The 27,250-nt window shown below is 41.1% G+C and overlaps 1 protein-coding gene across 10 annotated transcripts in view; it reads right to left on the bottom strand.

The window, feature by feature from the left end:
- Positions 1-27,250, bottom strand: part of camta1a (calmodulin binding transcription activator 1a) — a 393,254-nt gene that overhangs the window by 213,968 nt on the left and 152,036 nt on the right. For all 10 annotated transcript variants that reach the window (XM_032584958.1, XM_032584865.1, XM_032584530.1 and 7 more), the window contains one exon: positions 7,571-7,638. In XM_032584958.1, the coding sequence (XP_032440849.1) occupies positions 7,571-7,638 (68 nt within the window). The remainder of the gene's footprint in view (positions 1-7,570; positions 7,639-27,250) is intronic.

The raw sequence follows: 27,250 nt of genomic DNA, 5'->3' as shown, positions 1-27,250 counted from the left end.
AAGGGGAAAAGAAAGAGGGACAGCAGAAAACTTTAGTGAAACATACAAAGTTGATGAAAAAAAATCCAGGAGAGCCATTGTATGTGAGTGTTGTGTCAGGCTGTGTGTAGGAGAGGTGTAGGCAGAGTTTAAAGTCTGGACAGCTCAGTGACTCAGGTGTGAATAATATGCTGCATCTACCTTGTATGAGTAAAAGGGAGCCAGGAGAAGAGACTTAGGACGGCATATAGAGCACGGGTGGTTGGTATGTATGTCTTTAGGAGGCAGATCAGCTGTGCCTATGGCCGGCTCCGCGACAGCCAGGCTGCACGCTGCTCACCGGTGCAGAAGCGCTAATTGAATTAAGTCTTTATTATCAGGCTGCAGAGGCAGCACTTCTCCCCATCTCTGCCCGCTTGGCTGACACTTTCTCCTTGAACACCTGCTTGACATCAACTTCCTCTTCTATTTATTTATCCCCTCTCTCCTGTGGCCAGTTACTGGCTACATTCCTCACTCCCATCCATGGCTTTCTCTGAGTTGGCATGCTAAACAAAAACAGGGCTATCATTATTTTTTATGCTACATTTGTTATCTGTACTTCACAAGGCTACTCAACTTAGAGGATCTGCCGTAGATAACTTTGTCACAGCTCCACAGTTCTGTATTAGTTCCTACCCAAAAACGGCCCACACTTAAAAGCAGTAATTCCTGATCCTGGGATTTATTGGAAGCTGTTTTGAGCATGAAGGGAACAAAAGCGATAAAACTGGATGATTTTCTTTGTTCTGTTGAATGGCCTCCAGTCTGCAAGCTAGCCAGTGTAGAATACAGCAGCTGGGATGTGAACTAACATATATCTAGTCCCCTGTCCATTTCCACTAGCCTCAGGCTTAGGCTGCTTCCCAGGGCTCAGAATGGGCATTACTTTAGAGGACAGACAAACATGAGGCTCTATCACGTTGGCCAGCAGTCTGAGGCTCATGAACTTGGCACAACACTAGCTGTAATCTATTGACCGCTTGCATTCTCTTCTCCAGTGCCCCCAAACCACAGGGCTTTTCTCTATCTGTCACCTAAATCCATTGCTCACCTCAAACCACCTCTATCTGCTGTTTACTCACTCTGGTTTGCTCCTTTTTCTTCCCCTGTATATGTCACCTCAATCCTTCTCCATTCCATCTCTTCCCTGTTCTTTCGCCTATTTGCGTAAAAACCGTTGTTCCCTCACTCCTTTACCCCTCCACCCCATCCATCACCATCCCTCCCATCTTCATCTCGCCTGTTCGCTTCTCTTATCGACATGTTTCCATTTTCTAAACTGCTCTCGCTCAATCAAATTCACTCTTCCTCCGTAGACCATTTTTCATTTTCTCTTTCATTCACTCTTAGCTTCATGCTGCCCGGGTTTGCCTCACTCCTGTCCACTCCACTCTCCCCGGTGGGCTTTATTCCACACGGCCCGCAAAGACACCAGGTGGGCTTTGCTGTCCTTGTCACGGCTGTTCACTGGACGGAAGCAGCGGGGTACAGCGTCCTTCAGGGCTCGGCACTTTGGAGCAGCAAAGTGTCAGCACTCCGCTAGCTAAAGTTTTACTGAGAGTTTAGAGTGGAAACAAGAGAACACGTGAAGGACAAGCAGAGGGGAGAGATGAAGGCATTGACACCAGGTCACGTTACCGAACTGTCTCTTCACGTTAACTTGACATGATGGATTTATTTCATAACTGCAGCTTGGGTCAGTGCCACTAGCCCTCCTGTCCTGAATCCACTGTAATTTTATGAAATACCTCTTCATCTATCGTGCCTTTGTTCCTCTTTGCATTGCTCCTCCTTTGTGCCATTCCATCACAGCATCTCAGCCCTGCTGCTCCTTCCTGTCCTTTCTCCCCTCTCCTCTGAAACTCTGCCAGTGAGCCAGCCAGTGCCACAATGCATTAGGACCAAACACTATCCGACGTGCTTCTCAGGCACATCTTACACATCAGTCTCTCCACCCTCCTATGCATACACTTGAATAACCATCAGAAAGTCCAGCACTTCTTCACACCATCTGCCAGACCGGGTGACAGAGATGCAGTTTACACATAAGGCTTGAGGGAGGTCTTATTCACAGTGGCAGACTCACCCCAGCACTACCTCTCTTATCAAAACAAAATTACATGGCTCAAACAAATAACTTTTTATTGTCAGACTGCACAAATCTTCACTTCTCGTGAAATTCATGTTTTCCCCAAAGATATGACAATAAAAAAGGACAGTCATAAAAAAGTGGCCATACCACCTAAACTTTTCATATTTTGCCACAAGACGTCAAGGTAATTTTAGGGATTTTATGTGATAGACCAACACAAAGCAGCGCATTTTTAAAGCAGAAGAATCAAAGTTGTATTTTTTTTGTATTCAGCCCCCATTTATTCTGATACACCTAGTTAAATCTAGGGCAACCGACTGCCTCAAGAAGATCCCTACTTTATCAGTGTGTAGTTTGATCTCATCATAAATCCAGATGTTTAGTAAAGGCCTCACTGAGAACATCAGTGAACAAACTTTATAATTATCAGTAAACACACCAGACAGGTGAGGTATAAAGGTGAGATGTTTTATGTATCAAAAGCTTTAAAAATTATTCATCATTCCTATTTCAATTAACACTAATGTATGACTTTGTGTTGGTTTATCACATAAAATCCTACTAATTTAAATTGAGGTTTGTCGTAAATTAACAAAATGTGAAAAAATTTAAGGGACATAAATACTTTTGCAAGGCTTTGTATACGTACGCAAGAATAAAATACAATCCCCTTTCTTCTCTTATACACACATCAGATTCTGAATAAAGTCACAGCCTCTATACACAATAGCAAACAAAACAGTCATTAGTAGATTTCAGGCTCCCTTTTAGGTCTGCTTCTCGCCGCTGTTGGTGTACCCGCGCCTCTGGGGTGGCGCCGCAGCTGTAGGTTTTAATAAAAGCATTGTCTTTGGAAGTTGTCTGAAGGGACTTGGTTTCATTTTGGAGGGCTGCTGCCGCTGCTGCACTTGCCGTAGATGCAAGAGGAGAGAGGGCTATTGCGCTGGGATGCGGGGGCTATGAGGTTCAGTGTCATTGTGGGACCCTCGAAGGACTGAATCTTATTGTTTGATAGTTTCAATATACAATCTGTTGGTGTGTGTGTGAGAGAGAGAGCACGAAAGAGAGAGAGAGAGAGAGAGAGAGAGAAAGTGTGCATACTTCCTCTATTCATACAATGTATAAATTTGGCCAATCTAAACTTGTGTAAAACTCAAAGCACACAGCTGTCACAAACCACTGCATCAGCTTTCTAATAGATTCACAGCATTTTTTATATCGCAACAAGAAGTCATATCGATAAAACACATACTGTGCTTTGTGTGTGCGCGCACACACACACACAAAGAAGTGATACAGAGCAAACTCTTTTGGTTTGAAGAGAGTTGCATTTAACCATACCCATAAAACCAACAAGAACTATTAGTGCTCCACTGTTCTACCATGAAACTGCGCAGTGGTAACAAGACACTCAGTATAATGAGTTATCTCTCTACGACACACAGGTGTCCATTAGGTCTTTGGGCTGACCAGTCTGTGACACCATTCAGTCAACAGTTACTCCATCTGTCAGCATTCAAACACCTTGGAACAAGACCCTCAAGGGGACATTTGTGTCATCCATGATGGACAATAACAGCCTGCTCTCAACAGGAGCGCAATGTTTAGCCCATGATGAGGTCAAATCAAATGTTAATGTCTGAATTTGGAACCACAATTCTTTGCGATCCTCCCGTTTTGCCTCTGCTCCCACAGGCACCTTCAGATGCCATCAGCAGAAGCAACACGGTCACATCTTTAAAGAGGCAAAAGGAAAGAATGAGTAAGGCTATCCAGAAACCAGCAGTAGAGGAAAATCCTAATTGTGCCTATAAGTGTGTTCCCTCCTGTGGAGCGAAGGTGCAAGGTAACGGCCATCTTAAATCACAGCCTGGCTGTGGCCTTCATTAAAGCCATAATGCCAGGCTCTCCCTTTAATGGAAATGGAAGGCAGAGAGGCTGTTGGTGTAAATTAAAGTGTAAGGCCCGAGTAGGGAAAGATTTCCCCGGCTCTGACAGGTGCAGCCTGAATTAGCTGTAGTGCTGTTCGAGCAGTCAGTGGGAGAACACTGGTATTGATTTTAAGCACTGTTGCACTTCCTATCTAAAAGGGAATGTGTATTACTAGAGCTAAGGACATCAATCACTCAGCATTCGACCACTGTCCCCTGGCATGCTTCGGATTTGAAATGATAAACAAACAGAAACAGACCAAAACAAAAGAGTGGAGCTGACTGAATCGGTCCTGTATGAATGATACTCGTATGCATCGGAATAAATCTCACAACAGACATCTGTGCGTGCATGCCGTTGGTCCACTTGATTTAATCTTCCGTGTGTTGACAGGATGCCATCTCTATTCAGGGCATGTCCTGCATTGTGTGTCACCTTGGTCAAACAGCTGGCGTCAGCTCCTTGAGCTCAGGCTGCAGTTCACTCCTCTGTTTATGACCTGCATGTGTCAGAGCAGTAGCATGCGTGCAGCGCTAGCGGTGCAGTGCTGTGCCACTCTGTGTATGACCCCGCTGCTTATCTCTGCTTTCCATCATACCCCGCTGACCCAGTCTAGAGATGCAAGCTGGGGAAGAATTAGCCTTCTTAGCCTATTCCTCACAGGGGTCAACCCACAAACAGACGCGTAGACTTCACAGCCGTAGCAAGATGCATGCATGCGCCGTACAATTTGCAATGACAAATAATGCAGGAGCACTTGACCGCAGGTGTCCTGGCTATGACCTCTCACACACAACCTTGAGCATAAAGCTTTTCATGTAAAAGGCTGCCAATCAATCAGATCCAATCAATCACACGCAAGATAACGTGTTTTCACGCTCTACCATTCATCACTAGACCAACCCTTTCACTGACATCAACAAAATAAAAACATCCGAAAACATTTCTTCCCGTCTTTCACATTCAGAAACGCACGCCCACATACCATACCATGTCATGGATTGATGGCTGTGATAAGGCATGGGATGTGTTGTCAGGTGTTTTGTTATCTCTGTAAGTGCACTCTTGGACATATTCCCTGGTGACACATCTGAGCTACCACAACACCTGGACCAAGACACGGCCAGCATGAGCCACCTGGGAATTGACCAGCAGACCCTCATGGTGACAGATTGTAGCCAGGAGCAACTTGTGAAGAGTTTGTCTAAAAAGTCACAGCATCAAACCTTGCCCATTTTCAGCCTGTCTCATCCTGTGCTTCTAAGCGCCAGGATTTCTGACATTTTTGATGCTCTGGCAATATGAGCTGCATTTCAGCTTTTTGCGATGCAAAGAGAGTAACAAAGATGAAATGTTACCCACTGCGAAGCCTTTGAATATCCACACCCATGAAGGGTTTTTCAACATTTTGTCATGTCACAACCACAAACTTCAACCTATTTTAATAAAAAATAAATTGATAGATAAAAAAAATTACAAAGAAAACTAATTAGGCAATTTTACTACACAAAGATAATTTGATCTAAAAAAAATTATTGCAGCTCAGGTTATATGTTGCAATTGACTTTGGCAGGATTTTTTAAAATTCATTTTGTTGTCAGTGCTGACCAGTTTGTCGGTCTCTTTCACAGAAAAGCATAATACAGCCACTGTAATGTTTCACTGTGAGGACAGTGCATTTGCTCTTTTCCACTACACACATTTCTTGTGGGTCAAAAAGATGGTGTTTTGTGTTCTTCTTGGCCCTTTTGTGTAATGCAGGAGTTGTGAAGTGCTCTATAAATTGTATTAAGAGATTTCCCCACTTTAGCTTTAGCTATGCAGCTCCTCAAGAGTAACCATGGGCCCTTTTCTTTTATAGTTGATCAGTTCTTGCGTTACCTGTCAGTTTAGGTAGAGGCCATGTTGTGGTGGATTTAAAGGATTGAATAATTTTCTATAAGATACTTAAAGTTTGAGATGTTGTTTTAAGGCCTAACCCTGCTTTAAAATGCCTTATTTATAATTTTTATAAATTTTATGAATATTTGGTATTCATAATGACCACCACCAGATGGTAAGGCTGGTGGTGGCCTGGTGCGCCCGGTGTGAATGTGTGTGTGAATGGGTGGATGACTAAATGTAGTGTTAAGCGTTTCAGGTTCCTCTGGGCTTGATAAAGCGCTACACAAGTACAAGCCATTTACCAATAATTGAATGTCAAAAACCATGTATCCTTTTCCTTCCTCCTCACAATTATGGCTGACTTTGTTTTGGTCTATCACATAAAATCCAATAAAATACACTGTGGTTTGTGGTTGTAATGCCACATAATGTGAAAACAGCTCAAGAAATATGATTACTTTTGCAAAACACTGTATGCAGGCCCACATCTGAAGATTTATAGGCTTTACGCTGAACTCCAATTAATTGATTCAGAAAGCCGGTGGTTCTCCTTGATTAGAAAAAAACAAAACAAAACACAAAAAAAAGTAAGACGGTACACAGCTCTTTCAGTCGGTAATTACACAAGCGAACATTTTCTAATTGCCAGTCTCTTTATGCAGAACTCTTATCAATGGCTCTCAAACGCAGAAGGAGGAAGGACAGGGTGAGAAATGGGTCTTATGCCAATGGGCCCATGAACATTTACACATTGGTGGGAATTGTCTGAAATGCCAAAAAAGCAATCCCAGCTCTCTAAATAAATGCAAGCAAAGATTCTTATTGTAAATGCATGAAGGTGTAAGTTTTCAGAGAACTGTGTGAAACAGGGCGCGTTGGCTATGGCAATGAAATGATTGGTTTGTCTGACAGCTTGACAGTAGTCACGACAGACCACAACGGGCCAAGGATGTGAACCCTCCCGCTGTCTGATCTTAGTAGATTAGTCAAAGCAACTCAAACAAAAAGCAATCTAGTGCTGTCAAGTGTCAAAGTCATATGCATTATTAATATTCATCCTGAATATTATAAATAAATACTTTACACACTTTCCTGCCACAAACACACTGCCTAACATTAAGTTTTATGGGCTGAAGTTAACTGAAAAGCCAAGGGGGTTATTTTTTTTCATCTATATGAATACATTAACGAGCCACGTGAAGTGCAATTTCAGAAACCCCTACACATTTCCAAATATCATAGTTACTCTTGGCATTTTATTCCACATGTGGGTGTAACTTGTGACCTCGACTGCTGAGTGCTGAACGTGCCGACAGATCGAAATGTATTAACATACCACTCAAAAGCAGATGTTGTGCTAATGCCTGTTATGTTAATTGGCATGCTAAAAGGCAGTTATTAGTCAGTATTAATATTCTATGATGTATTTGGAAACTGTGAACTTTTCAAAACAGCAATCAGCAGCATGTAAAATTAAACATCCCCACCCTGAACTTGAGGGCTCATGCAACTGTCTTAAAAAGATATGTATAATGAATTATGATAATTTTTGTTCCTTGAATGTAATAGTTTTGAGGCTGTGAATTAAAAAAAAGAAGAAATGTTTATGTTTAAAAGAGGGCAGCAGTGTAATTGTCTTACCTTGTTTTAGGGGATGTCGTTAGCCACTCTTCATGCTTTTCAAATGTTATCAAGTAAGCTGCAATCTCCTGTGAAACAGAGAGGAGAGAAAAGGAGTAAGGCTTGAATATGTCATCTTTAATCACTGTTCTCTTGTGTTTGTAATACATTTGTGAGACTGCTTCATTGATATTCAGACAGTCTAACCAGCAGAACAAACACGGGAAAAGATGGAAACAGGGGCAGCGTCGGGGAGTTCAGGCAGGTAAGCGCACCCGGATAGAAGTAAAATGAAAGACAGAAGTGGGATGCAGCTGAGGTCAGATCATCTTTTGAGACCATCTTTGTTATGAAAGCTTTGATCAAGTTCTCCTCTGAGGACATCAAGGTGCTCTCAGAGAGATTGACATCTCTGTGTTTAAGAGCGAAGAGCTTTTAACATTTTAGGTCCGATCCTCCCCCAAATCCCTTTGATCTGCCCTTGACACTCCTCTATGGATCAATCCACTCTTTAACCTTTGAATAATAATTACATCCAAGTCTCACAATATTGACATGCGTGCGTACTGCTACTTCAGAAAAAGCTGTAGATCCTTTGGAGTTTTTTGTGTACAAAGAGATGCTATAGACACTGAAATAGTAATATAAATATATATATATATATATAAAGAAGCCTTAACTGCCACTGGCATAAATAGAGATACTTCAAACACTTTCATGTTTCCCAACCTCATCCTGCCCACTGCATCCGTCTGAGTGAAAGGAGAGAACACGCAAGGCCATTTTCCCACCAGAACTAATAGGCAGAAATAAGGGAACTTTAAATAATGGTTGACAACCTAATGATTACTAGTGACAGCCAGCAATTCAATCTGCACTGGAATGTTTGACAGACTCTTACAGAAAGTAAGATACAACAGCAGACTCGATGCCCTCTTGCACAAAACATTGTTTTCTCATTTATTAAGAATATATATTTTTGCTTGAATGAGCGCCACATCTGAGGCAAAGTTGTCCACAGAAACAATAAAGAACATTTACACTTCATTGAGTAATAGGATCCTAAGTGTTTATCAATGAGGCTGCCTGTTGGATTAGTCAGACCTCACAACAGTAACTCTTTCAAATTTAAGTTAGGGCCTTAATGTGTCAACTTTGCATCTAACCCTGTTCTCTGAATACAGCAGTAATTGGAATGTGAATTTATGAATGCATGATTGAAAGCATTTTTTTTAAATTGATGTATCAGAAATTGCTGGTTTAAGGCCCGAGCAGAACTAAGAAGGTTCAGAAATGCATGGATTTATGGTTGACTGACAAAACCAAAACTATATTTCCTTTATTGACTGTATTAGTCTTTAAATAGTTTGCCATGTCATCATGTTTTCTCCAACTTCATAACAGGAAAACGCTTCGTTATGCAATTTATGATGAAAAGGACATCATATTTAGAACTGAGTGATAGGAAAGTGCTGCGATGACTATATAGGGTTTTTACTTTCAAAAATCAAAACTGAGAATAATTTAGAGCAGAACTGGGTGACAATTTTTATGCTTGTCTCAATCTAAGTTGATTCTCATATAAAAAAAAACATTATTGGAAATAAATATTTTTGCGCTTTGATGAACAGAACATTTTTTTCGTAAATGTTGAACTGTGTTTTGAAGTAGAAAATGCAGTTGGTTAAAGCTGGATAAATATTATAGATTTTGACAAAAGATGATTAAATGCAATCCACAATCCTTAAAAAAATATTTTTTGGACCACATAATATTGAACAACATCAGCATCATAAGTCACTTTCAGTGTAAGGGAATATTTTGTTAAAGTACTCTATTGTAGGGAGTGTGCCACAAAATTAAATTAATTGTATTTATTTATTGTATATGTATAATGGTAGCAGATGATGACTGGCAAATGATGTATCTAAATCTTCTTGATAATTGACCTATGTCACAAAACATATGTCCATCTTCATTAGCAAATTATTTAATACAAATTAAGTACTATTTGGAAAAAAGCAGAAAAATCTACTTCAGTGAAGCACACAACAACAAAAGAAAATCAAAATTGCTTTATAGAATCCCTGAGACTCTCCAAGACCTCCATTTTCCAAAACACCTTGGTATGCACCACTGTAAAGAATTCTCATTGGCTCATCGATGGCGTGCCACAAGTGTGACCTGGCACAGACTCAGCCGGCTTGCGATAACCCGTAGGGATGCTGCAGGGTGTTGCGGTGTGAGGGGTTCCCAGGCTGGCAGACATCCCAGATGAAGAGGGGGTGGTAGCATGACTGGTACTGTTGCCTCCAGGAGCAGGCTGTGAGATAATGCAGCGCTGATTAACTTCCCGTTCTCCTGGCCTAACGACCAGAGGCACCTAGGCCATGACAAGAATAAAGTGACTTAAGAAAAAAGATAGGAAGGGGATGGGGCCGCTCTTCAGCTTTGTAACTTCTGTAATTTAGCAGTGAAAAAAGCAATAAGACACTGAAAAAAAAATATATATATATATACGACTACTTTATTGACAGAGAAAGTATAAAAATGCATGGGGAATATGTGAATTTAGTAAGGATAAGCAGGTACTGTTAATTAACTAATAGTAACACTACTTTCCTCCTCGTGTTTTAACTAAATTACATCGGCGATTAAATTAATTCCTTTTCTTCCCCTGCGCTCATTTTGGGAGGGATAAATGGCAACAAGAAACTCGTTCAGTGACCTCTGTGCTTCTGAGCACCCAGCCTTTTCATCACTCTTGTCATTAAAATTGAGCCAGAGCTTCTGTCTCAGTGGACGACGATAATATACAGGGCCACATGGCCTCGTATTAGAAAGAATCCAAACAAAACAACTACAAACTACAAAAAAGTACACCTCTACCTCCGGCTTTTTGCTCCCCCCCCCTTATCTGAACAGATGCCAGGGATTATTCCAAGCCCCCGACCAGCCATAAAGGTGCAATAATCTTATGGCGAGGAAACAAACAAAAACAGACGTGCAGCCATTAAACAGCTGCAAGGAGACAAAGTTTGCATGGGGCGGCGTTATGAGAGGCTAGCGCACGTTCAGGTTGAGCAAACACGCTTGAGGGTTAGCGCAGAAGGTGAGGAGGCGGGGGGAAATGCGTAAGCAGCACGCTGAACACTGATGGTGCATCAAAGTCAAAGCAGCTGCCGTCCGTGGGCTCTGAACTCTATCTGCTGACCTCGCTGCCTCTAGACTGCTCTCCGTCGCTGGGGAAATATTCAGTGAAGGCTCTGTGAACACACACCTCCTACCTCACTTGGCCCTTATAGTTAGAATCCACCTCATGTAAGATTGTTTGAACTTCATTTCGTTACGCCTCAGTCCTCCCCTCAGTTTGATCCTAACTAAAGCTTTATCTCCAGGTGTTGTTCTCCACATCACAAATTAAGGCAAACTCCCATGCAAAGCAGATCTATATGAAGACGAAATCAACATGAGCTTGCGGCAAAACAGAAGCAGAGACAATAGCTAGTCCAACTGACAAGGTGGTTTGCAAGAAAGGGCGCCTTTCATTTTCCCGAGGAGACGACAACCTGAAACTGTTTGTTGTAAGTGAGCCGTCTCATTTGTTTCTTTTGTCTCGGCAAAAGCTACGACACTCTGTTAGCAGTGGCAGCCGCATCTGAACATGACGGAGCAGTTCCAGAGCTGATGGAGATGGGGAGGCACAAGTGTTTGTTCTTCTGTCTGCCATGCCAGAACCACAAGGTCTGATTACTGGTTACCTGCCTGTGCATGGCACTTCATTAACATGCTTTCAGGAGCTGTCACTCCTGCGCTCATCAACATGTTCTCTATTCTCATATCCTCCACACACACGGGCGCATGCACACAACAACTCCATTCGAGGAAGTGTCTCTTTCCCATAAACGCAGAGGTGAAAAGGAAAGCCACCATGAGAAAATTTCCGTTCTGAGATGACTGGCTTTTACTGTCTCGCTTTTCAAATGATATTTCCACTCTGAAGGTACAACATTTCCTCCAGAGAAAATCATCTTTGAAGCGTCTACCTATTTGAAATCAGAAATGACACTGAAATATTCATCCCAATTTTATGTCTTTGCATCAAGACAGGATGCTAGGAGCGGAGGGCAATACATTTTCAGGAAAAAATGCATGTTTGGGTTCATCCCATATCCTAATATTATTAGGTTTTAAGATGACTTCAGCAGAAACTGCTCCTGAGCCTGATCCGATGAATTTTCCAAAGTCTGTGCATTTCAGACCTCAAAAAATGTCAGTAAAAAAAATGTGGTTCTTGTTTGATGGACACATTTTGATGTAGATTTACAGTCCCTGGATGACCAGAGTGTTTTCTCGTTCTATCAGCACCAACTTTGATTTATGTAACAACAAAGAGAGGTGTTGAGAGGAGCAACGCCTCAGCATTTGGATGACAAGCCTGATCCCTAGAAACAACTGTCACTGTGCCATTAGAAGGGATAGATGAGTCTTTTGGCATTATCTGAGGACAGATCAGACACCTGTCTCTAAACACCATCCATAATGTTTCTGCTTTCCTTCTGCAATTTGGGCCTTTGAGTTGAGCAAAATAACAACGTGAAAGAAACTCGGAATTTGAAAGAAAGACATTTTCAACCTTGTTTTAAAGGACACGCACTTACAGTTGTCTGTCAGTAATTTAGAATATCACTGAATAGTAATTCCATTTAAAAACATAAATGTTTTTATGTGATAAATATATATTAAAAAATTCTTGTTAATTTTGATTATTTGGTCTTAAAGGTAATAGTAACAGCATAACATTTATTTTCTTAGAAAATTTTAATATTAAAAAAACAGCATATTTAACCAAAAACTATGATGACTTGGCCATTGTCCAGCAAGAAGTCGCTGACATCATCCATCTAGGAAGGTAAGTCATAAAAGGTCATTGCTGAAGAAGCTGGCTGTTCATAAAATGCTCTAATGGAAAATTAACTGAGAGGAAAACATGGGAGAAGGTAGTGAGGCAAAATCCATTCAAGATTTTGGCAAAGACATCAGAAGGGTCTCACCTGGACTAAGAAGAAAAAGCAATGGATTTTCCTCAGTGCTTCAAAGCCCTCTTTTAAGTTTTGCATTTGCAAACCAAGGTCTCAGAGTTTGGTTGAAGTCCAGTCTGAAGTTTCCAGTTAGTGATGACTTGGGTAGTCAAGTCATCTATTCCACTTTGTTTCACCAAGTCCAAAGTCAACGCAGTAGTCTATCTGGAAATTGCAGGGCACCACTTGCTTCTCTCTGCTGTCAGCAGAGTTTCCAGCAGGACTCTGCCCCTTTCTACACTGGCAAAAGTACCAATACTGGTTTCAATGACCATGGTATCATTCTCCTTGATTGGCCAGTGAACTTTCCTGACCTAAACCCCACAGAGAATCAATGCAGTATTGTCATGAGGAAGACGAGAGACACCAGAACGGACAATGGGGACGAGGTAAAAGCAGCTATTAAAGGAACCCAGGTTACATAACGCCTCAGCAGGCTGATCGCCTCCATGCCAGGGCACAAGGCCTCTGTAATTTAGGCTATAGGAACCCCAAACCTTTGTTGAACACATACCGTAAAGTACAGAACACAGTTTTCAGTAGGTTGGCATTTCTGTGTTAAAAATGTAATGGTCCTTGTTACATTCTAATTTTACAAGAAGAAAAATGTTAGAATATTAAAAAAACATAATTTAAATAAAATACTCTGGGTTTAAAGTATTTACACAACACTGTATATTATTTTCACCTTTGTATTCCAATTTATTGAGATGTACCTGTTTCCTAACTTCACAATTTAAGGCAGTGGTCCCACAGATCAGATTTTCTTCTGGGCTCCCCTAGAGGTTCCCAAAGATTTTCTGGGCCCCCCTATAGATTACAATAAAATCCCCCCCAAAAAAGAAAAAAAAAAATCAACTGGGCACACACATCGTTCAACCAGACATAAACCTATACACATATTTTGTTTTCAAACTCCACTGAAGTTTATTTCACACTTCAAGTTGCAACAAAACAAACTACAAACCATCTTTACAGTAAAACACTTTTGTGTAACTGTTTATTTTCTCATTCATCCATACCGCTTGCCCCGCTCCCCCTCCAAAGGCACTGCGCCCCCCTCAGGGGGCGCGCCCCACATTTTGGGAACCACTGATTTAAGGGAACAATTGATAAAAAAAAAAAAAGCACAATGAATCATTCCTTACAAAGTCGGCTGCAATCAGTCTTCATCACTCCACCACAAAATAGAGGGGGAAAAAATTATTTAACTCAAAAAACATATGTTTGCCCATTACAGAATTGTTCCAGTTATATTGGTCCTCCAGTGACACTAATGAAAACGCACTTAATAAATAGCCATATTAGAAGAACTAAGTTTAGAAACAGTATTGATTGCAGTAAAAGCTCGAGCTAATGAAATGAATATGAGAGAGCAGAGTAATGTGAAAGAATAGATGGAGGGAAAGTCTGAGCAGAGCACAGCGCCTCCAGCCTGCCTTGTGGTGAAGTCTGGGGAATGCATCCTCAAAGCTTTGACCTTGCCCTGCACTTGAAAGCAGGAAGTGGGTGAAAAGGGAGGGGTTGTGGGGAGGGGGGCAAAGGAGGGATACAGTGAAAGGAGCCCTCCCTTATGACCTGGGTTTTTACTGTCGAGTGCCAGGTCATCTGATATTTCCTCCAGGGCAGCCCAGGAAACCAACCTTACCAGGGCCAGGCACAAATGGACTTGTGATGTGTTTGGGAAGGGCAGAGGGGTTTGCTGAAGCACCAGGCAATCACGAGATTACAGTCCCACACACACACACACACACACATAAAAAAAACCTAATGCAATTAGACACAGATGGAGATGAGCAGAGGAGAAGAGGATGAAGGAGGAGGGTTGGGGAGTTACTGAAAATGGAGAAGATAATCAAAAAGGAGAGAAGAGGAAGAAAGTTTGAAGTTTTTTCCCCCCCATGACAATAAAAATGGATTTAAAACAGTAGAAGTGTGACGACATGGTGATTAAAGAAAGTGTGCTTTGGTTCGATTCTGCAAGCAAAAGCACCTAGGTTGAATATTATCGCTCTTTTTTTTTTTGTTTATACTTCATGAATTCTTAATGCACAAGCAATGATGTATCACACACCATATCTTCGCAATCTCATATGGTCATATTCCCTTTTTATGATCGAGAAGGCATTCAGATAGACGGGGAAAATTCCAGCCACCTGTAACCTGCAGCTCGCCTTAAAGGCAGTCTGAATATGTGTTATAGGGGATGCAGAGGATTCACTATGAAGACAAATGGTCAGGGTAGACAAAAAGAGGCAACTTAATGGAGATGAGGCAGGAGAGAGGGAGAGTCAAAGTGAGAAAGTTTGGAAAGTGAAAGTAAGCTACAATAGAGTTTCCTGTTGACAGATGCACTTGGCATCTGGTGGAGAGGAATGAGGCTATTCTACGAGTCCCTGTGCTGGGTTAAAAATATGCCCTCTACACCATGCTGCTCATAAGGATCTGCATGGGGTCTCCCTCCTGACAGGGAGGAGTGGAAGTCACACTGTGTCCACTCTGTTACTCCACTGTGAAGAGAAAAAGAGTTGTTGTGCACCTTCTTCCATATAATCAGTAGCCATCCTGCATTTTGACAGCTGATGAGTTGAAAAGAAAATAACGCATGGATAAATCTACAAAGGGATTGATATCAAGATAAAAATTATATTTACGTTCATTGGACAAAGCCATTCACATTTATCTGAACCCTAAGTATGGAGACGTGAAAAGGTTTTGACATAATTTCTTGGTAAATTATGTGATAGTATAAGAACATTTTAGTGGGGAAAAAATAGTAAAAGAATATATATATATTTTTTAAAGAAAATCACCATCTTTACAATTATTTGTACCCCTGTTTCAAATAGTTTGTGCAACATAAAAATGATAGCATTTAGTTTTCTCCAATAATAACATAATATTGGAGCATTAGGAGCTTTGACCTTTCTTTGCACAAGGGGAGGAAATAGTAAAACTAACATTTCAGACAAGTTTGATGGTTTTTTAAACATCACTAAATTGGAATTTATCAGGACAATTATAAATTAAATTCTTATAATAATTAATAAACAATATGACAAATGCCTGCCCCTAGATCATCCTGATAGGACTTAGGTTTTAGGAGTAAGGTGTCCATGGATGAAGGTTTATTTTCGACCTGGGGAATAATCTGTGTCGACTGGCCATATGTTTTGAATTAATATCCTGCTGATACCCAGTGATGACTCTTTTTCAGTTTTCTGGCAGAGTACACCAGATTTTTTTAAACACCTCATGGTATTTTCTAACATTCTCATAGTATGATTTATAACAGCTGATGTCCCACAGTAACACGGTTCCTTTGCTGTACTGAACAGTGGACGTGGGTTGTTTTTATTGAGAAAACGTTCAATATAAGTCTGGTCAAACACTCGGGTGGCAGTGGCTCAGAGGGTTGCTAGTTCAAACCCCCGTTCATCTCAAATGCGACATTCGTCACATCGTACATCCCTGCGGTTTTCTTATCAAAGGTCAAAGCTCCTAATGCTCCAATATTATGTTATTATTGGAGAAAACTAAATGCTATCATTTATGGCGACACATTTGCAAGGTTAGAGGAGAAGCATGTCGGTCAAGATGTCAGACAATCTTAATTTTTTTCAAGAGAATATCAATTCATTTATATTAATTTATAACACTAAATTGGAATAAATTTATTGGCTATAAAGGCTGGACTAAAAAAAACAGATTTAGTGTATGATTATGCCACCGCAATAAAAGATGAATTACTTGTAAGATGTTTTACATATCTTTAATGGTGTGCTAATAAATATGGCCAGCACTGCAGTTCTCCAGCATACAACCACATCTTTATCACGAAGTCTTGGCCATACGGTGGAAGCAGTCTGAAGCAACATGGCTCTGTTTATCCAACTCACTGTGTGCCCTTTGATCTCCTGCAGTCCTGCTTTCTCTAGCATTATAAAACATGGAAGGAGCAAGACAAACCATCCACTGGCCTACATTATACATAGTTTTGAGATCAATTTGGCATCGATTCTGGATAGTGATGCCTTCCAGTAGCTGGTCAATGCTTATCTTCACCTTTCTGCTTGGCATGCTGGTCACAAGACTGTTCTGAAAAAAAAAAAAAAAGGCATTCTCATGGGTGGAGGACTCATCTCACTTCACCTCCCTGCTCCCACAATCAATGATACCTACAGCAGCTGCTCTGCCAGCGCTCTGTTGTGTTTACTGTACTGCTTCTTTATGCTGTATATGCTAGAACAAGTATTTGCAGTAGTGACAACAATAGCAGGGGAGCAGTTTAATTTTGGAAGGTTGTTGTTAGAAATAAATGTGTTTTGTTCGCGGGAGATAGATCAACATTAGCCTGTTATATTGACTGCAGGCATTTTCTGTCATTTGTGACAGAAGTCAAAAAGAAAGAACATCTTTGAGAAAAATAGAAATTCATTTGAATTGCAAGACGACCCACTCAACCATAGCTGAAGTTGTGCATTAGGCCACAAATTTCAATCATGGTTTTATCTGACCAGAGCACTTTCTTTCACATGTTTGGGATTTCTCATGGCTTTCCGTCAACATTGGCCTTCTTCTTGCTAATGTGAGGCTGCTGGGACTGAGTGGGAGGAGTCTTACAATGGGGAAATTGTGGGGTTGACCCCAGATTTTCCTCCCATCATACGGGAATGTGTTGGTCACTTAACCAAAAGTCCCAACCGATCTGTGAGTGTGGCCGAGTGAATTAGAGTGTACAAAAATGACTAGAAGAGCTCTATATAAGTTCAGTTAATTTATAATTTATTCATTTCATAAAGATTCTTCCACCTGAGCTGTGGACCTTTGCAGCTCTTACAGAGTTACCATGGACCTGTTGACTGTTTTTTGAATGATGCTCTTATTCCCCAACCTATTAGTTGAGGTGCAGGGATATGTACCAGGATGAGATGGTTCAGGATTCACTAACTGTTTTCATACATAGAAAATATTCTAGGGTGAACATCAATATGATTAAGTGTCTTAGAGATGCAAACAAATAAAAAATAACGAATCAATGCATTTTAGTGCTCCTGTTGCTTGGATTTAATGTATGTTTCTTTTATTTCACTGAATGAGAAAGTTGCCACGTCATGCTGTTGGGAAAGATTAGCGAATAAGACACAGATCAGCCAAAAGAGCCGACTTTAGTGCCATGGCTTTTGACTATGATGTTTTTTTTTGTTTTTTTTTCAAAAACTTTGAATACAACATAAACTTTGAAAACTCATAAGTGTGAGTAAGAATAAATCAGCAGCCACGTACACTGAGTGAGGAGTCATCATAAAGTTGACTAAGATGAAATACATCCATCTTCTTGTCAGCCATGATTAAGGCGTGTTATAACTCAATGTTTGTTACTATGCACAAGACCCATATGGGACCACCCATTGTTGTATCCGTGACAGCCGTATGTAGAGTGATGATTGCACTATATATTTTTTTTACTCTTCTTTCTCTCCCTCTATTTTCGAAGGTCTCTAACCTCTAACATGTCTCTGAGACGTGCTGCAGTACTGACAGGAATATAAAGTATGGCGTTCCTTAAAAAGGAGAAAAATTCCATAAAGGGCTTTACTATATTGCACAGCACACGGTGTCCAGGCTTGCTCCTGATGGCCCAGGGCTGCCTGACCTCTTGCGCCTGCACTGCACGTCCTTTTCATCAGCTATGCAGCTGGATGTGTGTTTCGCTCTGTTGACAGCCAAACCAAGGAGAACTGAGGGTGGCCAAGTCTGTGTGATCATGAACTCCCCACAACCCCGCTACCAAGACTCCGGGCTGTTTCGCCGCCTCCGTTTCCCAACTTTTCTTCCATCTAAACTGTTCGCCAGAGGACAGAAGCACCGCGGGAGGAGTCAAAATTACAACGTGTCTCCTCGATTTCCAATTCTTTCCTATATGTCTTTTTATCTGACGTGTGCTTTTATTTTGGTAGACAGCAGATATTGGAAGTGCCATGTCTGATTGAACAGCCAACAGCTAGATGGTCTATTTGATTCCTATTACAATTTCAGTGTTTGAAGGAGTGCGGCTATAAACGGTACATTTTTGCCTTTCTTATTCTCCCTTTGAAAACGGTCTTGCAGCTAAGATCCAAAGAGAAGCATTAAATGTCGCCAAAATATGATTCATGTATTATTCTTTTCAGAGAAGAGACATTGTGGGAATCTAAACTCAAATATAACCAAAATGTTCCCAAAAGTCAAGGAGAGGCACATTTATGCATGAATCAAGTGGTAGTGGAATTCAGAAGGTCAACACATCGCTTATCAATCACCTGATGTCAGCTTTCATTTTAATATTCATTCTAGAATGATGCAAAGGAAGAAGAGTGGAGCTCAGATTCTCCCACATTCAACACAACTGCACAGGATTCAGCCTTGTGTGGTGCTGAAAGCCTATTTATTTCAGGCTCTAAAATCAATTAATGCTGGCATTATCCTTTGAATTGCACTATTCACTGCAGCCAAATGAGCAGGGCACCCTTGCATGAAAGTAATTTTGATTTTTAATCCAAGAACCCTCCCCAACCGGAACCACCTACAGGTCAATCTCCTGAACTGCAGATATCTGTGGCGCTGGAGTCATGCACATGTGCAAGCTGGCTTCTGTGACAAGAATGTGTTTATGAGTTTGAAGCGTGCTGCGTAGCATTCGGGTGATGTGCAGACAAAAATCCTCAATTCTCGCCGGTCTCTCGCTGGCATCACATAAAGAAATCACAGATAAATGCAAAAATGATGAAGTAGGTCTTGGAAAAATGATGATAGGTAGGGACAATAGGGAGAAGGGGAAGACAAAAGAGGTAGATAAGAGGAAATCCAAGAAATAAAATCCCACTGAGGTATTTTATGCATAAAAGTGCTAAATAAGATTTGCTTAATCAGCATTAAGATCTTTGCTATAGGAGACGATACACTGATTTGCAAAAGTATTCGTACCTGTTGAACTGCTTGTCATTTTGTTACATTAAAACCAAAAACTTCAACATATTTTAATCAGCAAGTTATTAGAGAAAACAATACATGTTTTTTCCCCTCTGTTTTCTCTTTAGTTGAAAAAATAAATATATGGAAAGTGTCATAAAAGAGCTTTTTTTCTGATGCATGCCCCCTCCACCACAGTCCTCAGATTTCATTTGCCTCCTTTTTTGCTCTAATACCCTTAAATAAAACATAGAGTTACCAGTTACCTTTAAAGGTCTCCTGCTAAATACAACACACAGGTCAAGGATAGAATTGTGGAGCAGCTTAAAGCAAGGAAAAGCCAAAAAAATTCTATCTAACTTTGAGAATCTCACAGAAAAGCAATCAATCTATCATTCAAAAATAAAGAGAATATGTTGAAACTGCAAGCCTTGTAAAATATGGACGTCCACCCGACAGGTCAAGCAAGGTAAGCAGTAGACAGAGAAACCACTAAGAGGACTTTGCTAAGGAAATTCAGAAGTAGATGTATTTTGACAGAACGACTATGAGTCATGTACTTGACAAATTGGGCCTTGCTGAGACTTGTTTGTCACAAGTCTTGAGGGGTAAAACAGAAAACCTGGGGAAAAAGTTACTCTGACCTCCTTTTTATTATGTATGAACCAGAAAGTTTATTACAACATTTATAAATAGTTATGGCAATAATGGTAAAAGTAATAATAAGTTATTTTCTGGCAACAGACTGTGTGGCTGTGATAGTATCCCAATGCAGTCAAAACCACATAATCACAAATACTTTTCTTATAAACATAAACAAAAAAAAAAAACCAATAAGATAAATCAGCACAGAACAACTTACTGAATAGTCTACATCAGGACACCAGTAAAATTAAGTAGGTATATTTTATTGCTAAATACCAAACAATAACTGCATTCAAACATATTTTTTTTATTTTATTGATATTTATTGCTGGCTTCAGCAACAATGGAAAATATAAATATCCTTTATTGTCCCACAGTGGGGAAGTTGTGGAGTATAAATACAGTAAAAGTTGCAATACTGAGAGTATTTCCAGTTTTTGAGTTTCTAAACATCATCATGTTAAATGTATCATCATCAAAATAAATCAAAGCTGTTATGATGATAGAAATAATAATAATAATAAAAAAACTGGTATTATAATTGCCCATGCCTACTATGCATAGTGGCAAACCAACGCTGCATTGTACTGAGCAAACCACTCCCACCATAAGACAAGGCGATGACAGTACATGCTGATGCTTTCCTTCAACAGGGACAGAGAAACTGACCAGATGTTTTAGGAAGATGAATGACGCCAAATGCAGTGAAAGAAAATCTGTTAGATGCTGCAAAAAAACTGAAACTGAGACTTTTAGCTTTTACCTGTGTGAGAATGAGACAAATTGAGTAAATTGAGACAATTGCAGCAAAATAAGGTTCTGCATCAGGAAGGTTAAATACAAGTGTGTAGGAAAAGATCAAATGAAACCTTGCTTAATTTTTCCTTCACTTCCCAACAATGTACTACTTTGTGTTGATCTTTTGCACAAACACCTAAATATACATTGCCATTTGAGCTAGTATGTTACACAAATTTACTTCCACCAGGCACAGTATAATTATAACTCTGTCCTGTCCATCCACAAAGAGTGACACGCTGAGCTCCTGTAGGAAGGGAAAAAAGACATGAATACAGGAGAAGCCTGAAATGTTCACCAGAGAGATGACCACATCCCCGCTCAGGCCAATTAGCCAGCAGAAACTCTTTCATTTCCCGTACAACTTGTCAGCATGAAAGGATCACCCTTTGTCTGTCAGACTCGTGCTTTTATCTTCTTCTGCTACGTCCTGCACACAGTTAGTCCAGCAGGAAAACACGCGCACAGGCATGTAACCCTTTAATTCAGCCAATGAACAACTTACATTCCTGCGGCTCCCTGCTCTGTTCCTGTCATCTCTCGGTTTGCCTGACAGCGCACACGCCTCAGCAGAGCAAACATATTCACGTATGACCAGTAACCGCAAGCGCAGACGCTCATACAATAGAATACCAGTCAAATCCTTGCATGAACAGCTCTCATTTTATCTCCCCTCAGCTGCTGCCATCGCTCTGACTGATGTGATTGTTAGTTCAGAGAGAGGACTTTTCTTTAATTGAAGTGAGCGTGAGCACACGAGCGTGTTGTGTGTGTGTAGTGATCTGTCCAAAGCATCGGCTGGCCATGGCTGTATTGTTTGGCCTATCAGACAAGCTGTCAAGTACTCTGCCTCCCTCCCTCTAGACTCTCTGCCGCTTTGTGTTGACGTTACAATAACGGAAATATGGGACTGTGAAGGTCAGGGGCGCCTGAAGCCGAACCGACCGGCAAAAGCCAGCATTCACATTTCCTCATGCCAGACACATACATTACACTAACAATCCACCTAAGATGCAGTCAGTGAGCACACAACATGAGCAATAATCACATTCAATGACATTTTTACTAAATTGATATTAGAAAAAGCTGAAGTGGATCTCTTGAGCGCAGCTCCATAGATTTCTCGTTTGCTCTTTTTTCCCCCCACAAAGCTAACTTCCCTTAACTTTTCTGCTTCTATCTGCATACTGCCATCTGCCTCTTACACACTTTCAGTCTCTCTCACATCTCTCCTCTCTGAAAGTTCGGCCCGTTGAGAGAGGCTGCTCTTTGTGAAGGCTGCACTCGCAGACGGTCAGAGATCGATCAACCAGACACTCCGATGTCCTGCTCCCTTTGTGAGCCCAATCTGCCTCTCAGCACCTCTTCTCTGTTTATCTCCCACACGTCTCTCGCTGGTTGCATGCTCTTAATTAAACATGCCGCATGGCTATTAATTGTCAACCAGATTCAATTTGTTCCCCGGGCACGCCATGAATGGGCCTCTCCTCCCAGAACAAAGGTGTCCGAACAACCGTGTCAGAGTTGGACAAAAGGCCCACGGCATCACTTCTATCTCAAACAAGCGGAGCTGCTACTAAGCAGCAGGCAGCCATTGAACGTAGTGCTATCCACACAGGTTTCCAAGAAAAGCTGCTCAGTGACATTTAGACTAAAATGGAGGAATTTTATCACATTTTAGCCGATATACCTTTTCAAATCTGCTTAATTCATTTATATATATATATTTTTTTTTTACAAGCAAACCCTTCAGAGATATCTTAGAAGGTGGAATGGGCTGGTTACCAGTGTAAAGGTACAAAATAGTCACTTTCTATTGTACACAGTTTGAGTTGCTCATTAACACAAATGGCGAGTCAGCCGATCTCATAGCAACAACTCAATGCATTTAGACAACTAGATTTGGTGAAAACATTTTGCTGAAGCACAAACAAAGCATCAGACTAGGAAAAAAAGGGCTTTTAAGTGATCATTGGACATGCCGTGATTGTTGGTGTCAGACTTGCTGGTCTGAGTTTTCCAAGAACTGCTGATCAACTGGGATTTTCACATACAACCATTTATCGGGTTTACAGACAATGGTCCCAAAAAAAGAGAATATATCCAGTGACTGGCCGTTGAGTGGACAAACCTGCCTTGCAGGTGTCAGGGGTGAGGAGAGAATGAGCAGACTGAAGTCAAGATGACAGAAAAGTAACCAGTCATTATAGCCAAGGAATATGGAACCGTTCTTGCAAGCACAACTTTGAAGCAGATGATCTGAAAAAGCACAGGCCCAAACCAGATACCACTCCTCTTAAGTATGGAACATAAAACTCACACTGCAGTTTCAACTTCAGCTAGCAGCGCTTTTTAAATTTTTTTTTTAATAAAAGGTGCTTTAAAAAAAGCTTTGATCACTAAGTGTTATATAAAAGAAAACTAAAATGGCTAAACTTCCTTTTATTGCACACTGTGATGTTCTCATTTTTATGTACTCATCATGTAGCAATTCGAACGATCTCGCTGTGGAAATGTGCTGTACAAATAAACTTGCTTTGCCTTTAGCACCAACTCAGCCTACCTTACTGTTGCTGCTGGACATGTCCATCCCTTAATGACCACACTGTACCCCTCTTCATTTCCAGCAGCATTTTATTAAAGGTCAAATCATTTCAAGCTGTCTTCAATAACATGGTAATGAATTCACAGTACTCCAATGGGGTCCACAGTCAGTAGATCTCAATACAATAGAGCTCCTGATGTACTAGAACGAAACATCTCTGTCAGGGAACAAAACGTTGTGATGCTGTAATGTAAATGTGGAGCCAAATCTCAGAAGGATGGTTGCTACAGTTTGACAAATTTATGCCATAAAACTTGAGGCAGGGGGACAACATATTTTTGCGAAGGTTTATACCCCGATTTTAAAAAGTATTTTAGAACTAAAGATTTCAGGTTTAATGTCCTTAAAATTAGTTGAAAGAGAAAATGCAGGAGTGACCAAAGTATCGGATGTGCTGATTAAATCACAGAATATACTGTAGGTACACCCTCTATCACTATGCTGTGTTGCTGCACGCTGCTGGCCAGGTTTGTTAAAAAGCAGATGACCATACTTTTTGGGGGTATTTTTGCACAAAGCCAACTTTGGTTGTTTCAGAATCAGAATAGAGGGTCGTTGTGTGGAAACCAAAAGGGCACCAGTAACACTGTTTTAAAAGAGTCTGCAGCCACCAAGAGCATTTCTACCATGAAGCTAAATGTAGCCAACAATTATCAGCCTCCAATTATTGTGTTCCTCTTAATAGGACAATGGCAAAAGGGCACAATTTCTGGCTCAATGAGCATTTGAAACTACTCCCAAATTGAGCAAGTTTTATTCTGGTGAACTGGATTAGATTGATTTTTTTTGGCAGAATAAATGTTTTAAAATCAAAATAGCCATTACGTGGTATGGCAATATTATTATTGTACAATAATTATTACTATGTTATGTAGTTTTAGCAGAAGTATGGTTAATTGTCGCTGTTCAGTTTGAACGGAAACAGATCAATCCTTTCATACATTTTAGTATTTAATTTATGTGTCAATACTGTGATATTTTTACTCAAGGTTATCATAGCAAGAGAATCATATACCAGCCCAAATCTATTTGGAATCAAACAAATAAATAACCCTGCGGTTGCTGAGAGGAGCAAGCGGCAGCCAAGGAACAATATAATTTATAGCCATGCATCAACGTTACTGGAGGCTGCTCCAGCTTTGAGCCAGGGCCCACAGAGCCAAAATATCCATCCCCTTTGCAATTCCATCAGCTGTCCCACCTCTCAGTCACCCCAGCCATCACCCCAATCAGTGCTCCCTTTCCAAAGTCCAAAAGCTAAAGGGCCCAGGCTGGTGCCAAAAAGGTCTGGCTTGGGTTATTGTGTCATATAAAGGCATATACCAACCCGTTCTGAACCCTCTGAGTCACACACAGAGCAAAACCCAAATCAAAAGCTCATATAAACTCACACTGAGACCTACATTCCATTGTGTGGCAAGCCTTGTTCAAACACTATGTTGTAGAATTTTTAATGAGAGTTTGACGAAGGTGCTGTAGCATACGGAGAGAGGAGATGTTTTCCCTTGTGGGCTTCTGTGCTTGCCTCTTCAGCAATCCCAATATTTTTGCTGCTGGTGAAATTCACAGAGCATTTGAGGAATTACTTATTTAAAAGATAAGGTTTCCTCTGTTGTCAGCAAAAAAAAAGAAAGAAAGAAAGAAAGAAAAGAAACACTTCTTGTCCATAAGTGGCAAAAACCAATGCGGTGTGAAATCAAAGGTCACCCAGAGACAAATAGCACTAACAGGCAGGAGCAGGGGTGACAAACGCTCCCTCTATGCACTCCCCAAATTAATTAAGACCGGAGATTTAACGTAGCATCTCTCTCACAAAGGAGAACAAGCAGCCGTGTTATTGTTAAAGCAGGACTTCTAAAAGAACAACGCTCCTCTTTTCACTGTGGTAATCACAGCATGTTTACCCATGTCTCCTAAATGACTGCTTCATTGAATGTTTTATGTGGCAGCTTTGAGAAGTCATTGATCTCTGTCTAGGCTCTGAGACACCTCCGTCGAGTCTGCTTCAGTTGCATGAGTCCACCTGCTTTCAGCCCAGAATCCTTGGGGCAATGCATTGAATGTCTTACCCCAGGCAGCCTGCTAATCCGCCGCATTCGCAGGTGTCTCTGTCTGGCCGCGAACACAAGATAAGCACAAGCCTGAAGGAGACAGCAATGGCCAATAGACACGAAGTGCACAGGCGATTGTGCCTTCGCACCAATCCACAGCCAGTCACCCAGCAGAGGAGACGGGCTGAAAACAGCAGGTCTGAGACCGGGCCCGAATAATGACGCCTCATCTGGGAGCACCCAGCGAGAAACATCTGCATCCCCTTATCTCCACAATGGCTTCACAATCAAAGCGACAAGCCGATCATTTACTGGATTACTCTGCAGTAAGCTGCTGTCTAATGTTCACTCACAGATTAGTGTGGTGGAAATGTTTACACCAAGCGAACTGGGGGGAAAAAAAGTTGTCTCGTCTTAGATAAGAACGAGGGACCGGCATGGTGGCCCTAGGCATGGCTTCAACTGCACTTACCAAGCATTGATTCCAGCTACAATTTTCAGTGAGCCAGTCGTGCTTGAGAAATTCTAACAAGCCAGGGTTTAATTAGTCCAAGAGAGTAATTTTGAGACATGTAATGTCGAATGGTATCGCTACAATTAAAGCATTGAGCCAGTACTAAGGTGGAAGCACAATACTCTTTAAATACAGTCAGGGGTCTAAGTAAGGAAGATGAATTTAATTTCAATAAATGTTGAATGGTCACAGTTTGGGCCAATTAATTTTACACAATGTAGTTGACTCCAGACAGAAAGCCTGAGAGAAATAAAAGTTTGGCTAATTAGATTTCCTATCAAGGGCAGTCACACCACACTACATAATATCCAACAAATGTATTGCTTTAACAAACGCTTCATTTATACTGCATTAACAATGAGGGCTCCATGTCCTTGATGTTGGTGAAATATGGAGAGGGGAGCTCAGATCGTACCAATCACGTGTAAGGGCATGCTCAGTTGTACCTTTTGGCCTTTTAATGGTCATTTATTGTTCATCAAGTGTGCGTGTGGGTGAGAGCTTGCAGGTCCCAACGTGTGTTTTATGAGTTGTCTCCTCCAGTTGGGGGCAGCACTGCCCTGGCCTCAGTGGCTCCATGCACTCATCCATCCCACGTCTTGTCTAATTAAACATCGTTAACATTCATCCCAAGGTCTTATGCAGATGAGCACAGAGGGAATGTGGTGCACTGCGCATTAAGAAAACAACTCGGGGGGTGGCAGGGAGGTGAGCGCTGGGATGAGATGGGGTTGTAACCGAATTGAGACGTGCCTGGATATCTCCGATTTGACCTCATTCATCAATTAATTACCACCATTAGTAGGAGGTGATGTGGAACCAAAGCTGAAATCACTGCACCGTGGTATCTCCACCACCAATTTGTTGTCCGCATGCGTGTGTGTGTATATGTGTGTGCTCTTGAAAGACAGGATCCCATTAAGAAGTGATCCAGGTACGTTTGAGTGTGTCTGTGTGTATGTGTACCTACTCTATGACCAGAAAGGCAGACGTGTAGACAAAGTGACAGGCATCAGGCCAAACTCTGCCATCGCTGTCTCCTCAACAGAGCTGTGA

This window comes from Xiphophorus hellerii, chromosome 1, assembly GCF_003331165.1.
Source record: "Xiphophorus hellerii strain 12219 chromosome 1, Xiphophorus_hellerii-4.1, whole genome shotgun sequence".
Taxonomy (NCBI): domain Eukaryota; kingdom Metazoa; phylum Chordata; class Actinopteri; order Cyprinodontiformes; family Poeciliidae; genus Xiphophorus; species Xiphophorus hellerii.
Note: the sequence above shows the minus strand (reverse complement) of the source record. Positions and strands in the feature narration are given on the sequence as shown.